Source organism: Cotesia glomerata, linkage group LG9 (assembly GCF_020080835.1).
Source record: "Cotesia glomerata isolate CgM1 linkage group LG9, MPM_Cglom_v2.3, whole genome shotgun sequence".
Lineage (NCBI taxonomy): Eukaryota > Metazoa > Arthropoda > Insecta > Hymenoptera > Braconidae > Cotesia > Cotesia glomerata.
This window is the reverse complement of record NC_058166.1, coordinates 18,385,127-18,409,279: the sequence shown is the minus strand read 5'-3', so window position 1 is coordinate 18,409,279 and position 24,153 is coordinate 18,385,127. Positions and strand designations below refer to the sequence as shown.

The 24,153-nt window shown below is 28.3% G+C and overlaps 1 protein-coding gene and 1 long non-coding RNA gene across 2 annotated transcripts; one reads left to right on the top strand and one right to left on the bottom strand.

Annotated features, from left to right (window-relative positions):
• Positions 1-123: 123 nt before the first annotated feature.
• LOC123271165 lies at positions 124-15,652 on the bottom strand. Its single transcript, XR_006510794.1, has 9 exons — positions 15,338-15,652; positions 12,156-12,707; positions 11,673-12,001; positions 3,469-3,622; positions 3,070-3,370; positions 2,747-2,936; positions 2,389-2,600; positions 794-1,002; positions 124-196 (listed from the first exon to the last, which is right to left on the bottom strand). It is a non-coding gene; the product is annotated as an uncharacterized LOC123271165 (long non-coding RNA).
• A 101-nt stretch (positions 15,653-15,753) lies between these two features.
• LOC123271164 lies at positions 15,754-22,262 on the top strand. Its single transcript, XM_044737401.1, has 3 exons — positions 15,754-15,990; positions 17,724-18,750; positions 21,438-22,262. The coding sequence occupies exons 2-3, from the start codon at positions 17,748-17,750 to the stop codon at positions 22,019-22,021; spliced, it is 1,587 nt and encodes a 528-aa protein (XP_044593336.1). The 5' UTR covers positions 15,754-15,990; positions 17,724-17,747; the 3' UTR covers positions 22,022-22,262.
• The last annotated feature ends 1,891 nt before the right edge of the window (positions 22,263-24,153 follow it).

The window sequence follows — 24,153 nt, the reverse complement described above, 5'->3', positions numbered from 1 at the left end:
CTTAAATTTGCTAAATGTTGCTTTTTTTTTTTTTTTAAGAAGAAGAATATTTGCTTTGAAAAATTAAATAAAAATTCGGAGCATAAAAAGCTGCAAATAATAAATTAAAAAAAAATGTATATATAGATTTTTACAATGTAAATTTTTTTTTCAGCTACTTCTTCTTAATTGGAACAGCTGAAGCTAATTATTTTACCTAAAAAGCAATTTTTTTAAATAAATGTTTATTTGATTATTTTTTAATAATGTTATTTTAAATGAAAATTAAACTAGCAGATATTTGATAATTTTTAGTATTTTTTTAAGAAATAATTTACTGCAAAAAAAATTTTGTTTAAAATTAAAAATGAAATAGATTATTATATAGAGACGTTGAAAAAATTTTCTGTAAAACCACCTTAAATTCGCTAAATACTCCCGGCTGCATAAATAAACCAGAGGCTCATAAACCAGAGCTTAACAAAGAAAAAAAAAAATGTTCCTTTTAGTAAAACTTTTCGCGACAGTCTTTTGGTATCAGAACTAGCTGTAATCCTTTTTTTGTTGATTTTTTCATCTCTTTTTACGGTATCCCTCTGTGTATAGAGAGCAAGGGGATGTAGGCGAGGATAAAAAAATGGACAGTGACCCGTTACGCAGGTATACGAGGGAGTAGAGTAACAACAGTGAGGATTTTTCGCCGGCAAGGCGCCGAGTGTGGGAACACTAAAATTCAATCCCCTTGCATTACATCTACGATATATCTTCTATCCTTTCTTCGCAAGCTAAAACATGTATAAATATAAATTTATACCTAGATATAAGGGTGAGACTCGCCCTCGAGCTCCATCAAGGACTTGACTCACACATAGATAGCATCATAATATAATACACCCATATGCTTTTTGGCTTTTATCCGAGTAGAGCTGCAGGTATGCGTTATTCACTTATTAATGTTATAAATAATCGTTTGACCTGCCTACGCATGATGTTATCGTGAAAAAGACACAGGCCTAGTTTGGCCTAAAAAAATAATTTTATTATTCTGTTTTCTTTATTTCCAGCGGCGTTTAATTTATAAATTATATATTATATTCAAGAAGAATATAAAAAAAAAAAAAGGTAATTCGGCAGCCGAAATGGAAGTATATTTCATAATAAATGAAAAAAAAAAACTACCAGGATTGTATACAAAAAAAAAAACAATGACATCAAAACGAATGCAAAAGTAAAATTTCATTAAATCTATCTGAGAAAGTAAGTAATTTTTTAGCCTAGACTGATAATGAGGAATGCAAATTAAAGTTTATTTAATAAGCTTTCAGATGCAATTTACAGAAATTCAATAAGATATCGCGTTCAATTGTTATTGCACGGAAATACAGTAAAAGTGAAAATTTTTGCGATTTTTGAAAATTTTTCAATTGCTCTCATTTCTATACTAATCGACAGATTTGGCTCATCTTAGAACTTAACCTTGGAAATCATCCTAAGAATGAATATGTTACGTTTTATTGAGATCCGTATACAGAAAAAAGTAAACTGTAATAAATAACAGTCGATTTATAATAAGTAATGATCAACTGCTAAAAATTACCATTTCAAACAGTAAAATCGTGATTTTACTATTCACTTTATAATATTTACCATTTAAACGTTACAATTTACTCTTTACATGGAAGAACATACTATTTCAAACAGTAATATTCGCTATGTAAATGTCTAAAATGTTTAAGTATAATAATTAACAATTAAGACTTTGATATTTATCATTTCGTATCTAAAAAGTGATCTTATGATATGTAAAAAGTATAAAATAAAGTTAGTAAATTTCTAATACAAGCAATATATCAAACTGTAATTATTGACTTGCTTGGACTGGTTAAATGTATATTTTAAAAGTATAATTTTTACTGTTTGAAATGTTAAATTCTCCCAGAGTGAGACCGCCTTCTTTTTCATCTGAGTTCCCCTTCTCCTCATAATACGGACAATATATTGAAATGGCAATTTTTACTGTTTGAAACTGTAATTTTTTTCGATGAAAGAGTTTTTATTTACTATAGTGACAGCTACTAATCACTTATTTTGGATATTAAATTATAAATTGTGGCTTTTATACTTTCTACATCAAGTTCTGTAATATTTATATTTTTGCCACCCCGATGTCCGCTTTACTGTTTGAAACTATAACAAATTAACCGGAATCCGAGTGAATATTACAGTTTACTTTTTTTCGTGTATATATATACATACATATATAAACTTTTGAACCAAATGCATTTTCTGAATCCGCTTGGCGAGCTGAGTCGAAATATAGCTAAATTTTTCAAAAGTTCCGTCATGAGAACCAATGCAATAGTTTAGTTAGATTTCTATGAAATCTAATAAAAAAAAAAAAAAACTTACGGAAATGTTTTTGGGAACAAAGAAAGGAAATATTCCTGAATACATAATTCTTGCGCAATTGACTTAAAAGTCAAAAAGCATTTTCTTTGTTCGAACAAAACTAATCCTGAGCAGCATAGAAGATTGCCGTTGCAGTGGGATCACGCAGAGATCGGATATCGTGAAGCACAAGTGGATGTCTGACGGTATATAGTATAATATAAGAGCCAAAGCTAAAATATAAGGATTAGAATGAATCCAAGCGAGAAAAAATTAGAGGTTACCAGATATACTGACGAATATATGGAATAGAAGCTAGTATAGGAAAAAGATATAAAAAACGTGGGTAAGAAATAGAAGAAGTATAATACTTACTTACGCTAGAAAATAAGAGAAGAAGAAGAAGAAGAAGAAGAAGAAGAGTCCTCTCAGCTGCAAGCTAGTTGGTATGCTGGAAACAGAGGGTGACCTGTCCTTTTTTTTCTTTTTTTCTATCCTTCTCCTATCCTATCCCACAACGGCTTGCTCGACCGCCTTGATGCCTTCACTTTAAAATAGCCGGTACTTTGCTATAAAAAAAAAACACAAAAAAAATCATCAGCTAAGATTGCCTACAATTTTTACGACGCACTGCGCTTTCCCGTCTCCCCCTTTTTTATTTTATACTTTATTTTATTCCGTGACTGGTATGTACACCCTTACCAATTTTTGAGGCTCATCTTCCTCTCACCTCTCGTTTCCTCCGACTTTTTTAAGCTAGATTTTCTCTTCCCTTTTTTTGGTCTGGTTCTTTCTCCGATTTAGGTATCTACAATACTACTTATAGTTTATGGGGTACAAAAGATCGGCATAAAAAAACTAATCCGAAAAATCTAGCACCTGTTAGCCGGTACAATTACATTATTATGTATAATCGGTATTATTTTCGGATATGAATAACAACTTTCACCAATTGCGTAGTTCACCAAGTTACCCTTTTCAAATTGCGATCTTTTGAAGACATCTAAACAATGGGACAAATAAAATAATTGAGGATCAAATTCGCATAACGGTATAAGTTCAGTTCTTTTATTGGAGATTTAATTATCTAAATATACTTACTTATTTTTTTGTTTTGTTTATTTAGTTTTTTTTTTTTTTTTTTTTTACGCAGTGGCCCACTTTTACACTCAATGCGATTACTTATTTATTCATTTGGTGATGAAAGTTTTTATAGAACGTCATCTGATGTGAAAATATGAAGGTTTTCTAACAGCTGTTTTACGCAAGAAAGAACAGTTAATCAAAAAATAATCTAGGAGCCTTTTTCTTTCCGCTTGTATATTTTAAAAATTTAATTAAGTATTTTATACAATTTTAATTTTGTTTTAATAAATTATTATGATATTAAAGTTAAGCAATTTTACAATTTTTTTATTTTATTTAACAAACAAATTTGTTCCAAAATTATTTTTAAAAAATTGCATTTTTAATTTATTAAAATTTCTGCATGTCAATTTTTTCAGTCATTGTTTTTTTTTCACTTAATTTATTTATTAAAAAAATTTTTAATTAATTTTTCTAAGTTAAAATTATTTTATTAAGTAATTTTTATGAAAAAATTGCAAAATTCATCATACTGAAGTTAGCTGAAAGCTGTCAATTTTTTTAATTTTTATAACTAATTAGTTACAGCAATAAAAATAATTAAAAAATTTTTTTTCTACTTTTCACATGTGAAATTTATTTATTAAATGTTTTTTAGTATAATTAAATTGATATATTACTTGTTATAATTTTTAGAATGATTTTTTTATTGTAAATTATTTGTTATAAAAAATAAAAAAAAATTGACAGCTAAGTTCAGTATGATAATTTAGCAATTGAAAAATTTATAAAAAATAAATATTATTTTTATTTTTCAGACCACGGGTTGTTGTTTTGATCATAAGTATCACCCAATAAAAGAGAATGAGTCATTACACGAACATTGTTTAGGAACAAAATCTAAAAATCAATAGCTTTAATCAAAATGGCAGATGTAATTAAAAAAGAAAGTTCCTTCAATAGAATTGTTTAAAAAATTTTTTTATAAAAATTAATTTAGCAGATATTTAATAATTTTTTTAACAAATAAATTGGAGCAAAAAAAATTGACCTGAAAAAATAAAAAAAAATAAAAAATGCAATTTTTTGGAAGAAATATGTTAAAAAAAAAAATGATAAAATGACTAACTTTAATGTCATAATTTTTCCAAACATTAAAAACTTTCAATATTTTTTTTGCAGTGCTTGCCAAAAAATGAATCTGCATAAATTTTGGAATTTATTATCAAGTAAGTAATAAAAAAAAAAAAAAAAAAAAAAACGAAAAAATAGTGAAGCGATGTAATCTAGCAGCAATTAACCTACAATATTATTTTTAGCTGCACAAAAAGTAATGCAGGAAGTGGAACAAATCCAATGGCGACTTGACTAGCATTTGGGGTCTTTGACTCTGGATGAATTTTTGGGCCAAACTTTTGGGCGCGGTCGTGAGAGTTTGCCACGTATAAAATCAAGCTAAGCCCGTATAGTATAGTAAGTATACATTTATAGAGGCACAAAGCCAATGCAGTTTTCGAGCGTAACATATGTTGTGCATGCGTGTGGCAACATCGCGGTTAGGCCTAGCATAGTCTTCGACATTCCTGTCCCTAGCTGGTATAGTAGCTTTACCGTAGGACCGACATCGAGGATACGAGTAAGAGGGAAATATTATTGGATAGAGACCGGTTTGCTAGCCGAACTAATGCTCTTCTAACGCAGATAAGCCCACGCCCTTCCTCCGATGCTTCTTCATCCTCAACGTCTTGCTGCTTTTTATTTTTTTATTTAGTTTTTTAACCTCTCACTTGTACTATGTATTGCCAGTGTTTAATGTTAATAAAACTCCATCCGGGCCGAGTTTTCTATCAGCCTTAGTTTTCTATTAGCTTCACTTCTAGCTTATACATTTTTTATTGCAACCGGTTCAATGTTTTTGACTGTGGCGCAGCGACAATAGAACAAAATTGAGGTTACTGCCCACTAACAGTTTATTTTTGCTTCTATTCGTTTTAACGGAAACAACTAAATACTATATTTAGCTATTTATTTATAAATTGCTATTGTAATTATTTTATTCAATTCATTTATAAATTTATTGGGCGACATTCTGTTATCATAAATTGTACTTTGGTCGTAATTATTTATTTTCTTCTTTTCCTGCTTCTTTTTAATTAATTACACATACATATGTATGTGTTTATTCATTTATTGAATATGCACTCATCAAATGTTTTTTTTTTTTATTTAAAGAAAAAAAATTATTTTAAATAGACAAATTTTAATCCGAAATTATTTTTTTCTCAAATTTATTTTCAACTAAAATATTCTATTTCTTCAGCTAGTCTAGACTTTATTGATTAATTTATTAGTTAAAAGCACCTTCTCTTGCACAGAAAGAATGGTTCACTTGAACCAAGAAAATACTTTTCTTGCTAATTATTTTCTTGGGCGAAAAAAAAATTTTTTTTTGACACAAGAAATTTCACTTATCCCAACAAAATTAATTAAGAAATTAAGAAATAATTAAAGAAATACGTATCTTGATCCAAGACAATTTATTTGAATCAAGAAAATTTTCTTGTTTTCAGAAAATTTTTCTCTTGCTCCAAAAAATTAAATATCTCGATAATCAATTTTCATTAATATTTTTATTGACAAACATGTCAAATGGGAAGATCAAATAATATTGAACCATTTTCTTTAATTTAATATGTACAATTGCGTGCTAAAATAATCTAAAATGGGTATCAAATATTCTCGAGAAAAATTTTTTCAAGGTGAGAAAATTTTTTTCTCAGCTGAAGTAGGTGGCGCTGCTTCCCTAAAGTATCTAAAAATCTTGATCCAATATAAAAATTTATTGTATCAAGTATTTATAATAATTTGAATTAAGAAAAATGACTTCGACCAAGAATAGAATTTCAAGAAAAATTTTTACTTCGGCCAAGACAACTTCGGTCTTCCTTCGGGCATCACCCGAAAATTTACTTGAGCCAAGAATTTTATTCTCCAGTCAAGAAATCTTTTTTTCTGTGTGCTTTTGCTACTAAGGAATCTACCTAAAACAGCTAATTATTTATCCATTTCTGTCAATAGTTTGAAACAACTAATAAATTAGTGACCAGTAATGTCACTATTAAATTAGTGAATATTATTTTTACAAATGAATTAGTGACTTTTGTTTTCATTTATAAATTAGTGAAATATATTTTCATATTGTTAATTAGTGAATTTTATTTTCGCTGATAAATTAGTGTTTTCTTTTTTCACTGAATCATTTAGTGAATTTTCACTAATACTAAGCTGCTCGAATTCAACTGCAAGAATTAGTGAAATTTCACTAATTTTATTTGAGAGAGTAAATTTTTTACCTAAGAAAATAAAACAATAGTTAAAACATGTAAAAATTATATAAAATTATAATAACAAACAATATTTGATACAATTGCAATTGCAAGAACTGATGTACAAATTTAAATATGTCAATAAATATCCTTAATAAATAATAAAAAGCTCCTTTTGGGGTCAAATTAATCAAACTAATCAAGTTAATTTAAATAAATTAATCATTTCTCCTTTTTCTATTTTTTTTTTTTTAGTATCCTGATAAATATCATCGGATAAACTGTAATATTTTTGACAAATCTTTAAAATGTGATATTGTAATCTCATGGATGTATATTGCAGATTGACATTTTCTAAATAAATAAATAAATAAGTAAGTAATTTAAAATCATCTTTCACTAAACTTCGTGTACTTTAACCCTTAAATGTTTGGTCTTGAATCCCCACTCTTAATTCGAGTCATGTCTTATTCTTTAAGTGACAAAGCTATAGTCTTTTTCCTAGAGAGGGGGCTAGAAAAGTAGTAGAAAGGGACGCATGGACACACTACTACAACTAAACTGACTATCACACAACCGCATAACGGACTATGATTGGCTCTCCCCTCTAACAGCTCACACTGAGATTCATTGTGCTTCCAGAACATTAATATTTACCTTAACCCCTCCCCAATGCTCTGTTAGCACTTCTGGGGATGTTGTGGGAGTATTTAGTAACATAACATTAAAAATTTTATATTTGCTATTAATTTGTTGTATTTATCACAAATTTGAGTTGTATATACATTAGAAATAAACTTTTTTTTTTTTTGCGCTTCCAGAACTTTAATAAAGGGTTAAATTAACTTAATTAAAATATATACTTTTGCATTCGACTATCGCCTTAGCATTAAACTCTATAAATAAATAAATAAATAAAATTGTTTAAAATTTTAAATAAATTAATTTGATATTTCAACAAATTAATTTTTAATTAAATAAAAAATTGCTCTTTTTTTTTAATAAATTTTTTTCTATCAATATAGATGAATAAATAATTTATTATTGCCCTAATTTTATAAATAGTAAATGCAAAATATCAATAAGAACAAAGCAAGCCAATTTTGATTATACTTCTAAACTATCCCGACTAGAAATTTTAATGTAAGACCTATTGGGCCCTCGTTGGGTTTCCTAATAGGGACCCCACATGGGGATGTCACGCAAAGTCCTATGCGGCCCTCATTAGGCAATCCCTCTCAGGTCCCAATGGGGAAATCCCCATCAGAGCCCAATCTAAATTTTGAAAGAAAAAATATTATGATTTTCGAAAAGATTAAAAACAATTTAGAACCATATACTCATATTATATTATGATCTCGTTAGTAAATTTAATTTGAATTGAAATGAAATCGTTGATAGAAAAAATCCTTGTCGTGAGTTGGGCTCGAACTTGCGTCCGTTGGGTCCTCAGTCCTTGACTAGGAAGAAAAATATTTTCTTGGCTTAAGTGAACCTTTTTTTCTGTGGAGTATTTGAATTTAATCTCGAATTGATCCCAAATTAATCTGGAATAACTCCGCTAAAAAAACTTCGGATTCACTCTATACGCGAATCGTTTAATTACTTTACTCCAAAACTCCGAGTAATGGGATTAAATTTTAATTTGGATTAAGATTTACTCCGAATTCATCCCGATTTTTTAGAATGTATTTTTAATCTCGTAAAATTAAATTTTTTAAAATATAAAGTTATGTAAAATTTGATAAATCTAAATTTTGTAGTTTTTATTTAACAATGTTGGATGAATTTTTTTCCTAATTATTTTCTATACTTAACGGCTAATTTTTATTTTTATTTCTAATTAATTTACAATGAATATATGCTAAGAATATAAGCTCACCAGATCTTTAGGTGATTGATTTTTTATATAAATAAACGATTGTCTAAATTTAAAGATTATTTATTCATGTATCTACTCTCAGGTTGGGTTATTCTAATTGGATCCTACTACGAGCCCAGTTAGGAAAACTCATCGATGCCTTATTTACATTACGTTGGGAAAATCCTTTTCGGTCCCACACCGATCCCACTTAGGAAAACTTAGCAATTTTATTTTTATTTTTCGTTGGGTTATCCCTCTTAGGTCCCACACAGGACCCTATTGGGAAAAACTGAATAAAAATTTTTAATTTTACGTTGGGATTTCCCATTTAGGTCCCACACAGGGCCCTATTGGGAAAAACTGAATGAAGCTACTCATTTTTGCATTGGGATTTCCCATTAAGGTCCCACGCAGGGCCCTATCGGGAAAAACTGACCTAAAGAATTAGGCCCTTATAGGGATTTCCCAATTGGGCGTGCCTCTTCGGGACCCAATCAGGTCCAGATGTATACGCTGGGTAATCCCAAAGTAGTTTCTAGTCAGGTACTAGCATTTAAAATTTCTTCAGGCGAATTTTTTTATACTCGTATTGCAGTGACTCTTGCAAAAGCTTTCTAAATAGAAAGTAAAAAATTGACTACTTAAAAATAATTTGAATAAAAAGTAAGTATGAAACGGAAAAGATTAATAGAGTTTGTAAATAAAACAGTGACTTTGTTTTTTATTTTTAGGTCAGCATAGTTAAGCGAAGGCGACAGTCCGTTGGAAAAGCAGCTAGAAGGAAATAATAGAAAAGCACCCCAGTCTTATTATTGAAGACAGGTAGAACATTGATCGCAAGAACCTGCTGTTGGTTGGTCAATGGCCTTCGAATGCAGTCAACTTGAAGAGGATTTTATTAAAGCTAAAGCTAAAGAAGAAACACGGTCCAGCCGCCCTGTACCGATCAGAGCTCTAGGACCCAAAAGATTTTTGACTTAGCTCCGAAATAGAAGAACCTGTTCCCTTTTTATCACAGAATAGATCCCATCCTCCCCCCGAAATGATCCGTTCATCGGATTATAAATGACATACGGCTTTTAATTTTCTTTTCTCTTTTTTGTCCATATTTTTTATTATTATTATCATCATTATTTTTAATATACACGGCATAGACATTTATAATATGCGTTTATTCGATGACCAGCTGAGTAAAAATATTACCAAATATTTTTAAGGTACACGTGTGCAGTCGTTGAACTTTAGGCCACTATCGTTTATAGAAACGGAACGAGATATGAAAATCACATAAATAAATATGTGTATATTGAAATAATAATAATAGTAACAATTTTTAATGTTTGTTAAAGATAGTGCAGAATGTTTTATTTGTTAAAAAGGAAACTATTTTTATTTTATGTATTTTTATTTTATTTATTCTTACCGAAGAATGCTTCGTTGTGAATTTTATATATTCTTTTGTATCTTTAAGGCAATTTTTCTTGGCTATAAGTCATAGATATTTCACGAGAGATAGAGAACAAGATAGACGGAAAAAAGAAAATTTAAGATCGTAGACAGGCCGTTATTATATAAAAAGGCTCTACTACTCGCTCAGGGGACTCAGGTGGTTCCGCAGTTGCGAGGGTGAGAAAAAAAATTCACACAGTGGATGGGCATATTTTTTTTTCTTCATCCCACCTGCCTTATTTTATTCGTTTCTTTTCGTATTTATCAATTCTATTTGTTGAGTGATTTATAGAATATAAAAATTTTTTTTATGACATTAAATTTAGCTATTGATAATTTTTTAACAAATAAATTTTTTTTTTTTAAATTGCATTTTTTTATTTAAAAAAAAATTTTTTTTCCATGATTTAGTTGTTTAAAAAATTATTAAATATTTGCTAAATTAATTTTTATTAATTAGCAATCACTTAAACATTTCAAAAAAATTTTTTTAACAAAAAAATTATTAAAAAAAAAATTGAATTTTTAATTATTAAAAATTTTTACATGTCAATTTTTTTTGCCATAATTTATTTGTTAAAAAAATTATTAAATATCTGCTAAATTAATTTTAATTTTTTTTTCTTTATATTCATATTTTAGATTTGTACTAATTTAATAAAATAATTTTTTTTATTCAATTAGTAATATTATTTTAAACAATACTATTTACTGACGCCACACAAGGTAATTAGGACGGCACGCAAAAGATGATAAAAAAATTATCAAAATTACTGTAATCTATAGATTTCGACATGTTAACGGTTGTCGAAATATATGTATTAGTAAATTTTATTACTACGTTCAACGAAATAAAATAATAAGCGCATTAAACCCAAGTAAATAAATAAAATGTGACTCAAAAACATTATCAAGTTTTAATAGCCTTTTTTAAAAATTAATTTTTTTTTAATTATAATCCAATTAATATAATTAAAATGTTTTTTTTTTTTTTTTTTTTCCAAATTTAATTCACAATATTCAAAACATAAATATTACTTTTAATTTTTTTTTTTATCTTTACTGTACAATCTCAAGATATTTATTATCGCGCACAAATATGAAAAACTATTTTGTTATAATAATACAAAGCAATATAATTCTTTTTATAAGATAAAAATAAAGAAAATTTACAATCACGCAGAAAAAAAAGTCATTAATTTTCAGAGTTCTCAATAACAAAAGTATTAAATTTTATAACAACAATTAATTCCATTAAAATTAATTATTAATAAAAAGCTATTTAAAAAAAATACTAATCCGACAAATTGATTAATCTACTCAATATAATAAAATCTACTAAAATATTTATGACAACTGGATATATTGTTTTAAAATTTTAATTATACCAGCAGTTAAAATAGGTCAATAGCATCGATAAATTCAATCGAGTAATAAAAATATTTTTTTCTTCTCTAACACTAATTCAAAAAAAAACTTAAAAAATTATCTAGCTTATAAATAATAATTAAAAAAAATTACACTATTTAAAAAAATAATTATTAAAGCTAAAAATGTAAAAATAATTTTTTTTCCCTTACCTTTAACCAGTGAAAAAGCAAAGCGTCCGCGAATTAAGTAGTTAGCAAAAATAATTCGCCAGACGCGCGAATTTTTTGTTTTATTTTTTAGCACAGGGCCGACTACAGAGAGGTTCCGCTACTGCCGGCCATGCATTTTCGTAGTCGTTATATGGTTTTAAAAAAATCTAACACGCATCAAGCGAAAAGAATGCTCGCTCTATACACATTCAAGCGATTATCCCGTGCGATAAGGAAAAGTCTAATGTAGTAACTTTTAAATTTTTTTTTTGTCTGTGCCTAATTTTTTTTTTCTTTTTTGTTATTTCCAGTCCAACTGAGCAAGCGAACTAAAAATGAAAGCAAAAGAAGTCATCATTATTACATTTACAATTATCCGACTACATATATACTAATTTGTAAATACATATAGATTAAAAAAAAATAAAATTACACACACAATGTTTACATTCTCTATTATATTTATCTTATAAATTATTATACCTCTATCTGTGAGATGATTACGCAATAAAATCCACAGCGATTAGCGTGAACTTGAAACTTGAGCAAAATAAAAAAAACATATACTTATTTTGTATATATGTATTGTATATATGTAGTAAATAGGATGATTAAAACCACGTAGAGGGTATCGACGTGTGGGTAGCCATACTTTTAAAATAACACATTCAGCTTGGCAGAATTAAATAACAAAATTCTTCTGTTGGTATACTTATATTAAGTTTAGTTCTTTTGCGTATTCTAATAAATACGGGCGAATTCCTAAAAATATATAAGATTATATTATATTATTGTCTCTCTTTAAAGCCATAATATATATATATATTTAGATTTTTTTTCCTCCCATTTCTTTTGGTTTAGTCGCCTGACGGGTTTTTACCAGCCTATTTCTATTCCACTCCCTCCATAGAGTTTCCCAAAGTCGCATCATATCGCACACTCACACACTTATGTTACACTCCGAATCAACATAAAGTGGAGCCGGGATGAAAAAGCAAATCCAACTGCCCAACAATCAAATACGGATAACGGGAGCTGAAATAATTTTGAGAAAATTTTTTTATTTTGTGGATAGATTAATTTTCTTTCTTTTAATTGGAAAATAATTTTTTTTAATAACTAGGCGGGTTCTTCTTTCCATAGATTTTCGCACAGGATGATATTAGTTGGGATTTTTAAGCGGATACCTAGAAGTAAATAACAAGCCCAAAGATGAGGAGAAGAAATACTGAAAATAGCAGACTTGTTTTTGTGTTCGAAGAAAAGAATCTTTTAGTGTTAGAAATTTGGCGGAAGTTTTTTGTACAATTTATGGGGGATTATTTAGAGTTTTTTCTTTGAGATAAAATTTGTTTTTTTTTTATTTTTTATTAAAAAAAAATAAAAATTTTAATTTAATGTTTTTTTTTTAAAAAAAAAAAACCAATTTTTTTAATTTTAATAAAAATAAACAAGAATTATTAATTGTAATTACAAATCTTAGATTTAACAATAATTAAAATTTCGCAATTAAAAATTTTTCTTTTAAAAAATAATTAATTGCAATAATAAATGTTAAATTTAACAATAAAGAATTAAAAATAAATTTTTTTTTAATTAAAAAAAAAACTTCAAAATTTTGCAATTTAAAATTTTCTCTTTTAAAAAAAAACTCCAATTTGAAAAATAAAAAAAAATGATTAATTGAAATAATATCTTTTAAATTTACCAATAAAGAATTAAAGAAAATATTTTTTTTTAATTAAAAAAAAAAACAAATTTAAAAAATAATAATTTTGGCATTCGAATTTTCGTTACAATAAAATATTCCTCGACCTAAACTAAAAATCCAAGAAGTATCTTAGCAGATACCAGCAAAAGGGAAAAACAAGCCGGGGCTAGATGACGTAGCGTTGAGTATAAACCGTGCATCAGCCTGATGATCTAACAGCATGAAAACCTATAAAAAAAAAAGAGAGACGGTAACTGGTGAGTAAAGATCGGGTGGGCCAGAAGAGCATAACAAGCTTGAGCATAATCCAAGCAAGAGTTTGAAGGGCAAATAGGGACGGAATATTGGCCGAGGACTGCGTGGATTGGCCGACCCGTTGTGTCATTTTCTAGCGTCATTATTATATTCTGAGCGACGGCGAGCTGGGGTTTCCGTGCTCCGGAGCGAGAAGAAAACTCTCCTATTCGCCGTGTGTGCTGATCGAGTTGCCTTCTCTTTCTACTAGATCCACCAACAGCCAACAGCACCGCAGAAGTCGCCGTGTTACCATACAATGGAGTGGGGCGTATTTTTGATCCGATCTAGGAAAAACATAAGTCATCTCTCTCTTTTGGAGTGAGAATTACACCCCTGCTCTGGAAAAGCGGTCGACGCACTCACTCCACTCCACTGCTATTAAATAAAATAAATACAAATTTATCTAAAATAAAGTATCTACAATTTTTATCAAACTGTCCTTTACTTCTGCAGCAATGCATTGATGCAGCAAAGGGAAGACAACTAACTTAAATTACATACCTTGTACATCTTTTTGGATTTCTTCTGTATCATACTGCAGCAAATTAATTATGAAAATGAAGTTAGCCGACATTTCAAAACTTTTATAAATTTTTTATTGAAAAAGTTTCAATTAAACAATTGAAAAAAAAATTGTTAATACTGAATTTCAGAGACATCTGATAATTTTTATAATTTTTTTAACAAACAAATTATAGCAGGAAAATTTTATTTAAAAACTTCATCTTTAGAAGCTATGAAAAATTATAAGTCAGATTTTTATAAATAATTATGAAAATTAAGTTAGCCGAGATTTAAAAATTTTTAGAATTTTTTTTTCATTAAAAAAATTATTGCAGTTATTAAAAAAAAATTAAATTTTTAAAAAACTTGAAAAACTTGTGCAATTTTTAAAAAATATTTTTTAATTATAATTTAATAATTAAAAAATTAAAAACTTCGGCTAACTCTAGTGTTATATATAACTTCTTTTGCCTTTTATTTTTCAAAAAATTGTCACATGTAAAAAACTTGAAAAACTATAAGTGCATTTTTTTTTAGAAATATCTCTTTAGTTGTAATTTAATTAATAAAAATTTTTAGACGTCTGCTAACTTCAGTGTCATAGCAAATTGTCAAATTTTGGCAACTTGTTTATGCGCAAATTGAAGATTAGACCCTGGAAAAATTGAAACTGGGCAAATTCGCTTGTTTACTAACTGAAGAAATAACTTAGAGCCCTAATGTAGTATAGTGGGGATAGTTATCCGCTCGACCTTCTTTTAAAAGTTCGTGCGTGTGTTTTATAGACATTGCCTAGCATAAAATATAATAAAAATAAAGTTAGAGCCGACATGTAAAAATTTAAATGATTTTTTTATTGAAGAATTAAAAAAAAATTTTTTCATCTGTTAAAAACTTTAAAAACTATAAGTGCAATTTTGAAAAAATATTTTTTTAGTTATAGTTTAATAAAAAAATGTCGGCTAATTTTATTATTATAATATAATATAATAGTAATAGCTTAGATATACTTATGTGAATATGTGAATATGTGTTGTGTTGCGTGCGTAACATAAGTGAAGTGAAAAAATATATATGAGTGCGTGTGTTGTGTATTTCCCTGCCCCCTACATCTGAAAATTAAAAGTAACGCTGTAGGTACTAGTCTGCTCACCCACACAAAAAAATTTTATACTATCTGTGTGTCTGTTGATGGTTAATACATATTCTTCTTCTTTTTCTGATGCACTTTTACGAGCAATACTGGCTTCTTGCTTCTTGTGTTTCATAGATTGCCATCCCCAAAAAAATAACTCACGCGCAATGTCCCAGCCCTCTCTCTTTTAACATTTCCTCAATGTGGCATTTAAGTTTTAGACGTTATTCGCGTTAGAAGTCTATTTCACTCGTATTTTTTAACCGCCTAACGTCGCGAGACATTGTTGGATTTTTTTTCGTTTAAAAACACGCCGGGTTTGTTTAGTGTTATTTTTATCTGGAAAAACAATTTTAATATTAATTTATAAAAAATAAATAAATATAAACAAAAATACAAGATGATTAATTTAAATTAGTGGTGAATTTGTTTACTTTTAAACTACTGTTATTTTATTTTTTTTTTTTTTTTTTTTTTAATTGTTAAATTGAGTTAAATAAAAGCTTCAAGAGTGATACTATTATTGTTATTATAATCGACTTCCTGGTTTGTTCGCGCACTTGTTTGCTTGTTTTTAATCGCAACTGACGTCATCTTCAGTGTTTGGACCTTGAAATTTTTGGCTCGTGGAATTACGCATCGGGGACTTACGGTTGGCATTGAATTATCACGTGAGTTTAAATATACGCTTCTGCGCAGATTATTAACGCCGAATTTTGCGGCATTTATTTATAATTATATATAATAAAAAAAATTATCTATAAATTTATACATGTAAAAATTAATTAAATGATAAAATATAATCTCATTAGTGTAAAAAAATAATTACCTTCAAGTTAAAAAGTTGAAAATTCTTATCTTAATGACTGATGCTAATACACCAAGTAGTATTCGGGTATTGATACATTTTTTTTTTTTTTTTTTTTTTTTTTTTTTTTTTTCATTATGATAATAATTATAATTAATGTCATTAAGCGTATCGCTAAATAGGTAATGGCCTTATTAAATCATTGAGTTTGTCTATAATAATAAAATTTTTTTTATTCATTAAATCTAATTACTTTGAGCTGACTAATTTTTGGTCAACGTTTGAAATTATTTTTTATTATACTTAAATTAAAAGTCACTTGAAATTTTTTAGCAAAATTAAATAAAAAAATTTTTTTTTTAATCAATTAAAAAATTGTGAAAAAATCTAATTAAAAATATTTTTAAACATCTAAATAAAATCAGCTGATAATGATTCTAAAATTAAAAGAAAAAAAAATTTTTTAGCAAGTTTTAACAATTTAAAAAAAAATTTTTTTTAATATTTATTTTTTTAATCAAAATAAAAAATTATAAAATGTCTAAAAATATTTTTAACCATCTAGATAAAAAAAGATCAACTAAAATTAAAAGCATAAAAAAATTTTTTTAGCAAATTTTAAGAATTTTTTTTTTTTAATACTTATTTTTTTAGTTAAACTAAAAAATTATAAAAAGTCTAATTAAAAATATTTTTAACCATCTAGATTAAATAAGCTAATAATAGGATTAACTAAAATTAAAAGCACTTAACAGGCGAGACCATCTTTTTCTCGCTTTGCTCTCACGGAGTTCAACGGAACTATCTCTGTCGCACTCCCAACAGCAGAGCAACTGCAGTTTCGATTGGTTTCACGAAACGAATGAAATTTTTGAAAAAAACGCTTTGTGGTGAAATAGTTTATTAAATTATCTATTATCTCTAAAAAGGTTTTTTCAAAATTTCCATTCGTTTCGCTAAGCCGATTGAAACTGCAATCACTGGTCTCGGCTGTTGAAAAAATTTTTTTTAGCAAATTTTAACAATTTTATTTATAAAAAAAAAATTATTTTTTTAATACTTATTTTTTTAGTTAAACTAAAAAATTATAAAAAGTCGAATTAAGAATATTTTTCATGATTTAGATTAAATCAGCTAATAATAAAATCAACTAAAATTAAAAGCATTTAAAAAAAATTTTTTAGCAAATTTTATTTCAAAAGAAATTTTTTTTAGCAAAAATTTTAACAATTTTATTAAAAAAAAAATTATTTTTTAATCAAATTTTCACAATTTTATTTAAAAAAAAAAATTAATTTTTTTAACAGCCGAGACCAGTGATTGCAGTTTCAATCGGCTTAGCGAAACGAATGGAAATTTTGAAAAAACGTTTTTAGAGATAATAGATAATTTAATAAACTATTTCACCACAAAGCGGTTTTTTCAAAAATTTCATTCGCTTCGTCAAACCAATCGAAACTGCAATTGCTCTGCTGTTAGGAGTGCGACAGAGATAGTTCCGTTGAACTCCGTGAGAGCAAAGCGAGAAAAAGATGGTCTCGCCTGTTAATCAAACTAAAAAATTATAAAAAGTCTAATTAAAAATATTTTTTATCTAGATAAAATCAGCTGATAAAAACAATGGGATCAACAGAGCAACATTACTGTTTGCGATGGAACAACCACAAGTCAAACATGATGACAGTTTTCCAAGAGCTGTACTACGACGGTACCTTGACCGACGTAACAATCGGTCTATCAGATGGCTTGTTGGTGGAATGTCACAAGCTGGTGTTAGCAGCTTGTTCTCCATACTTCAGAAAAATTCTCCAAAACATAAACCGACCTCGAGCATTAATCCTGGTCAACGTAAAGTACTACCAAATGAAAGCGCTGCTGCGATTTATGTACCACGGAGAAGTGACGATTTCTTCAGAAGAAATGCCGGAGTTGCTGCAAATAGCGAATTACCTAAAAATAAAAGGTTTGGTGGAGGGAGCAGACATACCTGACTCATCTTTAAGATCATCATCGCCTATCGAGCAGACACAGCACCCCCTGGAGCACTCGCAGTCGGAGGAACATCACCAGCAACGTCGGTCCCGGCGTGACCGACACGCTAGTCCGTCTCCTCCGCCGATCAGCAGCAGCCACCCGAACTACCTGGCCAGCATGGACCGGAGTGGAAGCGTTGACCACATGTCGCCGCCACACTCCACCAGCTCGCCCTACTACGTCCACCACAAGACCTCACCTGGGCGCAGCTACGATGAACGGTTTCCTGGAGTCCCTGCCTGGAATCTTCCCTTCGGGCCACACTTTGCTGCATCCCTCAATGGCTCCTCCGTCTCTGCTCACCACTCTCAGCTCTTCCCTGCTCCTTATGACGACATGGCCATTTGCAAGAGCAAAATGCAGAACCTCAACATGGGCCGTGATACTCCGATCCTCAGAACTGTTCTTGGGCAAGGCAATGCTGATAGTTCTCAAGCTGCCTCGCTTCTTCATCCAGATAATCAGGAGTACAGGAGTCCTAGCAGTCGCTCTGCTGGTGATAATACAGATAACAAGCGCAATGGTGGCGGTGGGTCACAAAATACCAGTCCTTATGATCCTGCTGCTCGTGATACTGACAAAAAAACGAGTAAGAATTTTTTTTATTGCTAGATTTATGGCAGATTGTTTATTTGGAAAAATTTGTTTACTTGAGTTTTATGAGACTGGAAATATTTTAGGGTTTTATTTGGAGAAGATTGAAAACATTTTTGGGATTTTATGTTGACATTTTTTTTTTTATATTCATTTATCTTTAAAAATTATATATCTAATAGAGGATTAATATTTTAATTTGGATCGTTCAAATAATTTATAATTAGACTTTAAATAATTTTTTAGACTCTAAAAAATAAAGAGTTAGACCAATTGCTAATTAGATCGTCGTTATTATTTTTTTTCTTACTAAGAATTATTTATAAAAAAGAATTTTTTTTTATTTATTTATTTATTTAATTATTTATTTATTTATTGGATTTATATGCCAAGGATTAGCTGTATGGCAAATTGTTACTGAGTAATAAATAAAAAGTGTAATTGAGTAATAAAACAGAAACAGTATAATAAGATGCGATACAATAACTTATATGAATAACTTAAAACAAGCCAAACTGGAAAAATTTAATAGAATTACAAACTGCTTGATAAAGTATCAATCTTGCAAGATTGAAGTGATCAAAAATTAAAACGCTTTATTTTTTAAGCTTTCAAGGGCATGGAAATTAAATTTAATAATATCACTTGGTAACTCTTGACATAAAGTAATACTGGATACAATAAATAAAAATTTATAAAAAAGATTGATAACAATTTTTTTTTTATCAAAAATCATTAATAAAAAAAATTAGAAAAACGGTTCACCCTAAAGACCATCCCTGCAACTTCCCACTAATTCCATACCTGGGCGCTTAAAATTGTACTTAAGATATTTTTGAGCTCAAAATATAATTTATGTGATATTTTGAGCTTGCTGAGTTCAAAGAGATAATATTTCTATGCATTTGAGCTCTCCCAGCTCAAAAGTTGATAGAAGTTTCATAGAACACTATTTTTGGAATTTTCAAACCGCAATAACTTTTGAATGGATCAACCGATTTTCACGCGGTTGGTGGCATTCGTCGCAGTTTTATCGTTAATTGATTGAACCAAAAATTCCGGAGTAATCCCGAAAAAACACTTTTTTCGGTTTTCTTTCGTTCACGATATCTCTCGAACGAATCAACCGATTTTGACCAGCTTGGTGGCGATCGACGTGGTTTTTTATTGTCTAGAGCTGATTAGTTTTTGGAATCGATCGGTGGAGCCGTTTAAAAGTTATCCAAAAAAAACCACATTTGAAAAAATTTTTTTTCTTAGTTTTTTCAAGATTTCTCAAAATCTACTGATCCGAATCGGTTCAAATTATACTCAAAATCTAAGTTTGGTCAAGCCCTTTCAAATGGCACCAACCCCGAAAAAATCGAATCAGCCGTTCACTGATAGAAGGATTTGTTTATAGTTAAAAATATTTGTTAATATTTAACAAATCATTTATTAGAGACTATTTTTTAGTATTAAACAAATATTTCTTAGTATTTAAAATGATTTGTTTGTATTTAATAAATCTGATATTCATTTATTAAATATTAATAAATCTTTTTAAATACTAAGAAATATTTGTTAAGGACTAAAAAGTGTTCTCTAATAAATGATTTGTTAAAAAGTAACAAATATTTTCAATTATAAACAAATCCTTCTATCAGTGTTCAAGAGTTATAAGCGGTTCACATACTTTCACACACACACACATAAATACATACAGCCATAGTGACAACCTCGTGGGAGTAGTCAGGGACGCTTCCTAGGACCTCAAAACGTCGAGATCTGATGAAAACTCGATTTTCGAAAAACGGGGTAAAACCAATAACTTCCCGATTTTTGAAAATCTTCGATTTTCTTAGCGGGAAGTTAAAAATGGATATTATTTACGAGTGGGGTCTACCCTATTTTTGGCCATATCTAGGTGAAAAATTAATATTTTTTTATTCTGCTTGTTTTTACGACGTATTTATAATAAAAAATGTCGTTAAAGGAAAAAAATAAAGATTTTGATAGCTTTTTTGCCTTAAAAAGTTGGAAGAAAAATTGGCTCTCATGTTTTTGGATAAAGTTTATATTTTATCTTTTTTTGATATATTTTTTGAAAAGTACATAAAAAAAACGAACAATTCAAACAAAGTTAAATAACATAATTTTCTAAAAAATTTATAAATTTTTCTAAAAATTTGTTAAAATTAAGATAATCTATTTTTTTTTTTTAATTGTTCATTTTTTATGTAATTAAAAAAAAAACATTAATAAAATCAAATAGAAATTTCGTTCAAAAAATGAAAATTAAAATTTGGGACTTCACTAGTAAATAATTACCAAAAAAATTTTTTTTTACTGAAAATTACTTATAAAAAATTAATTTATTTCAAAAGTTTCTTAAAGTAAAATTTTTTTTCATAATAATTAAGTTATAAAAATCAAAAAAATTAAAAAATGTCAATTTTAGTATGATTTTTTTTTTGAGTAAATAAAACCCTTGTAAATAATTACCAAAAAAATTTTTTTTTATTGAAAATTACTTATAAAAAATTTTTACTTGTAATTTTTTTTAAAAGTTTCTCAAAGTAAAATTTTTTCATAATAATTTAGTTATAAGAATCCAAAAAATTAAAAAATGTCTTTTATAATTTTTTTTTGAGTAAATAAAACCCAAAAAATAATTTATTTAATTTTTTTCTTTTTAAACAGGAGTTCGTGCAAATGGTGACTCACACCGTGAATGGAAGCGCTACAAGCAGTACACAAAGGAGCACATAAATTCAGCGATCCAAGCAGTAAGAGACGGTATGAGTGCTTTGCAAGCAGCAAGAAGATTTGGCGTTCCCTCACGAACGCTCTACGACAAAGTAAAGAAGATGGGAATCGCTAATTCCCGATCGATGCGCCGCAGCAGCAGCAGCAACAACAACAGCGGAGCCAGTTTTCCATACGGAATCGGCTGCAATAAAAACGGTCGGATTTACGCGTCGCATTCTGAAAATGATTACGAGAACAACTCAGGTGTCTCCGAGACCCCAGACGTAGTGATTGAAGCTTCCTACGAAAAGAGCCGAGAAAATTCCGTCGACCGGGAGTCAACGATGGAGCTGTCCCGAGTGACCCCGAGTCCCAGCCCGAATCAGTCAGTCCACAGTGCTCGTCTTCCAGAGGCCGATGAAGATCAGGACCAGGTCGAAGATCTCTCGATGAGCAGTAAAAAGTCTGATATACGAGTAATAGTATCTCCCGTCATCAAAGAAGAAAAAATTGATCCAGATAATTTTAACAAATGATTGTAACTAGTTTTTTTATAAGAGAAGACTATCAACGCGGTTTATTATTAAAGAAGACTATCAACGCGGTTTATTATTAGAGAAGAAAACCTTGAAATTATTTTATCATCATCAAAACCATGATAAGACTGAGACCGCGTGCATACTTGTAATTTTAGAGACTGAGAAATATCTATCGCTGTTTTTTTTTTACTGTAAAGATTTTTTTTTTTTGACAATTTTTCTTTGAAAAAAAAGAAGCTCATTATTTGCTAATTAGCAAATAGTCTAACTTCATTTTAGAATATTTTTCATTTGTACGAAAAAAAATAATTGGTTAAAAATTTATTATCACTTTAAAAAATAATATAATGTCTAATAGAGGTTTAATATTTTAATCTGGACAATTGAAATATTTTATAATTAAACTCTCGATAATTTATTAGACTCTAAAAAATAAGAAGTTAGACTATTTGCTAATTAGATCGTCGTCATATATTTTCTCAGGTCTAATTATCTCGGTAGATTTTTTATTTACGACTGAGCTTTAATATTTTACGTGGATAAAATAATTAAAGAAGATATATATTATATTTATAAAGTTATTCATGTTATTAAGAATAATTATTAAACTTACTATTTTAGAGTTCTAAAATTTATTGAAACAAAAATCTACGTAATTACATACGTAAAGGAAGAAAAAATTAAAATTACCGTAATTGGTATTTTTATCTACGTAATTATAAAATACGTAAAAGAAAAAAAAATTTTTATTAAGATTACCGTAATTGTTATTTGAAACAATTTTTATTTTTTAATTTTCGTATAATTAATCGTGTAATATTACGAAAAGTATGAATATTATTTTGGTGTATAATTTCTTAGCATAAAATGCTAATTAAAAGACAATGTTAATTATTAATGTTAAAAAAAAATAATAATTAAGGAAAATTGTCGCTATTAAAGTACTGCTATTTTTATCACTTTGAAATTTACTTAGAATTTGATGACTGAGTTATAAGTGTTATTTTTTGTTATTAAAATATAGAATATTGTAACAATAGTATTTAAGGGTAATTGCTCTCATTAATAACAAAATAGATAAATATGATGTTCACACTGGTATGACGAAAACGTTGTAATTACAGTGGCTGGGATAGGTTGCAATAACTCGCTATTAATAATTCGCTCAAAGCATATCCACCAGAGGATATCTAGGGACCAATCTACCTCAAATAATTGTACAACGAACATTAGTTCACTTGCTATCTATAAGACTGATTTACAGCCAAGCCGCGTTAGTCTACTCCACTTAATAATTAATACAATAAAATATTGTTACAAAGTGAGCTACATAGAAAAAACAAAATGACACTGGATATAATCCTAGATTATAATCAGTGATATCTGTGGTGAAAAAAAATTTCAGATAGTAGCTAGAAAAATCCAGATTATACTCAGTGATATCTGGATTATACTCATTGTAATCTGGGCTAGTATAGTGTGAACTGTAAATAAAATTTTGCTTTATTAAATAATGACTTTTGTGAAAATGCATTATACAATCTTAAATATTGATGTTTTTAAAGATATAAGCTCATACTGATGATCTACTCATCAAGAGCTTTCATTTGAGTACCCACATGCATTTTTGATATATTTTTTATATATACATATATATAATATATATAAAATATAAAAAAAATTGATGTGGGTACTCAAATGAAAGGTCTCGATGAGTGTAATGTCGGAGTGAGCTTATATCTTTAAAAATGTCAGTAGTTGACAAAATACAAGGTCATTTCTTAATTATTGATATTTTTTTTAAAGATATAAGCTCATCCTGATGTTACGCTTATCAAGAGCTTTCATTTGAGTACCCACATGCATTTTTGATATATTTTTCATATATACATATATATAATATATATAAATATATGAAGAATTGATGTGGGTACTCAAATGAAAGGTCTTGATGAGTGTAACATCAGAATGAACTTATATCTTTAAAAATGTCATTAATTAAGAAATTATACTAGCGCTACTATCTAAAAATTTTTCCACTCAGTATAATCTGAGATGATATCCAGTGTTATCTTGTTCTTTCCGTGTAGTACAAATTACCGCGTCCTAAATGATATCTAAAAACTATT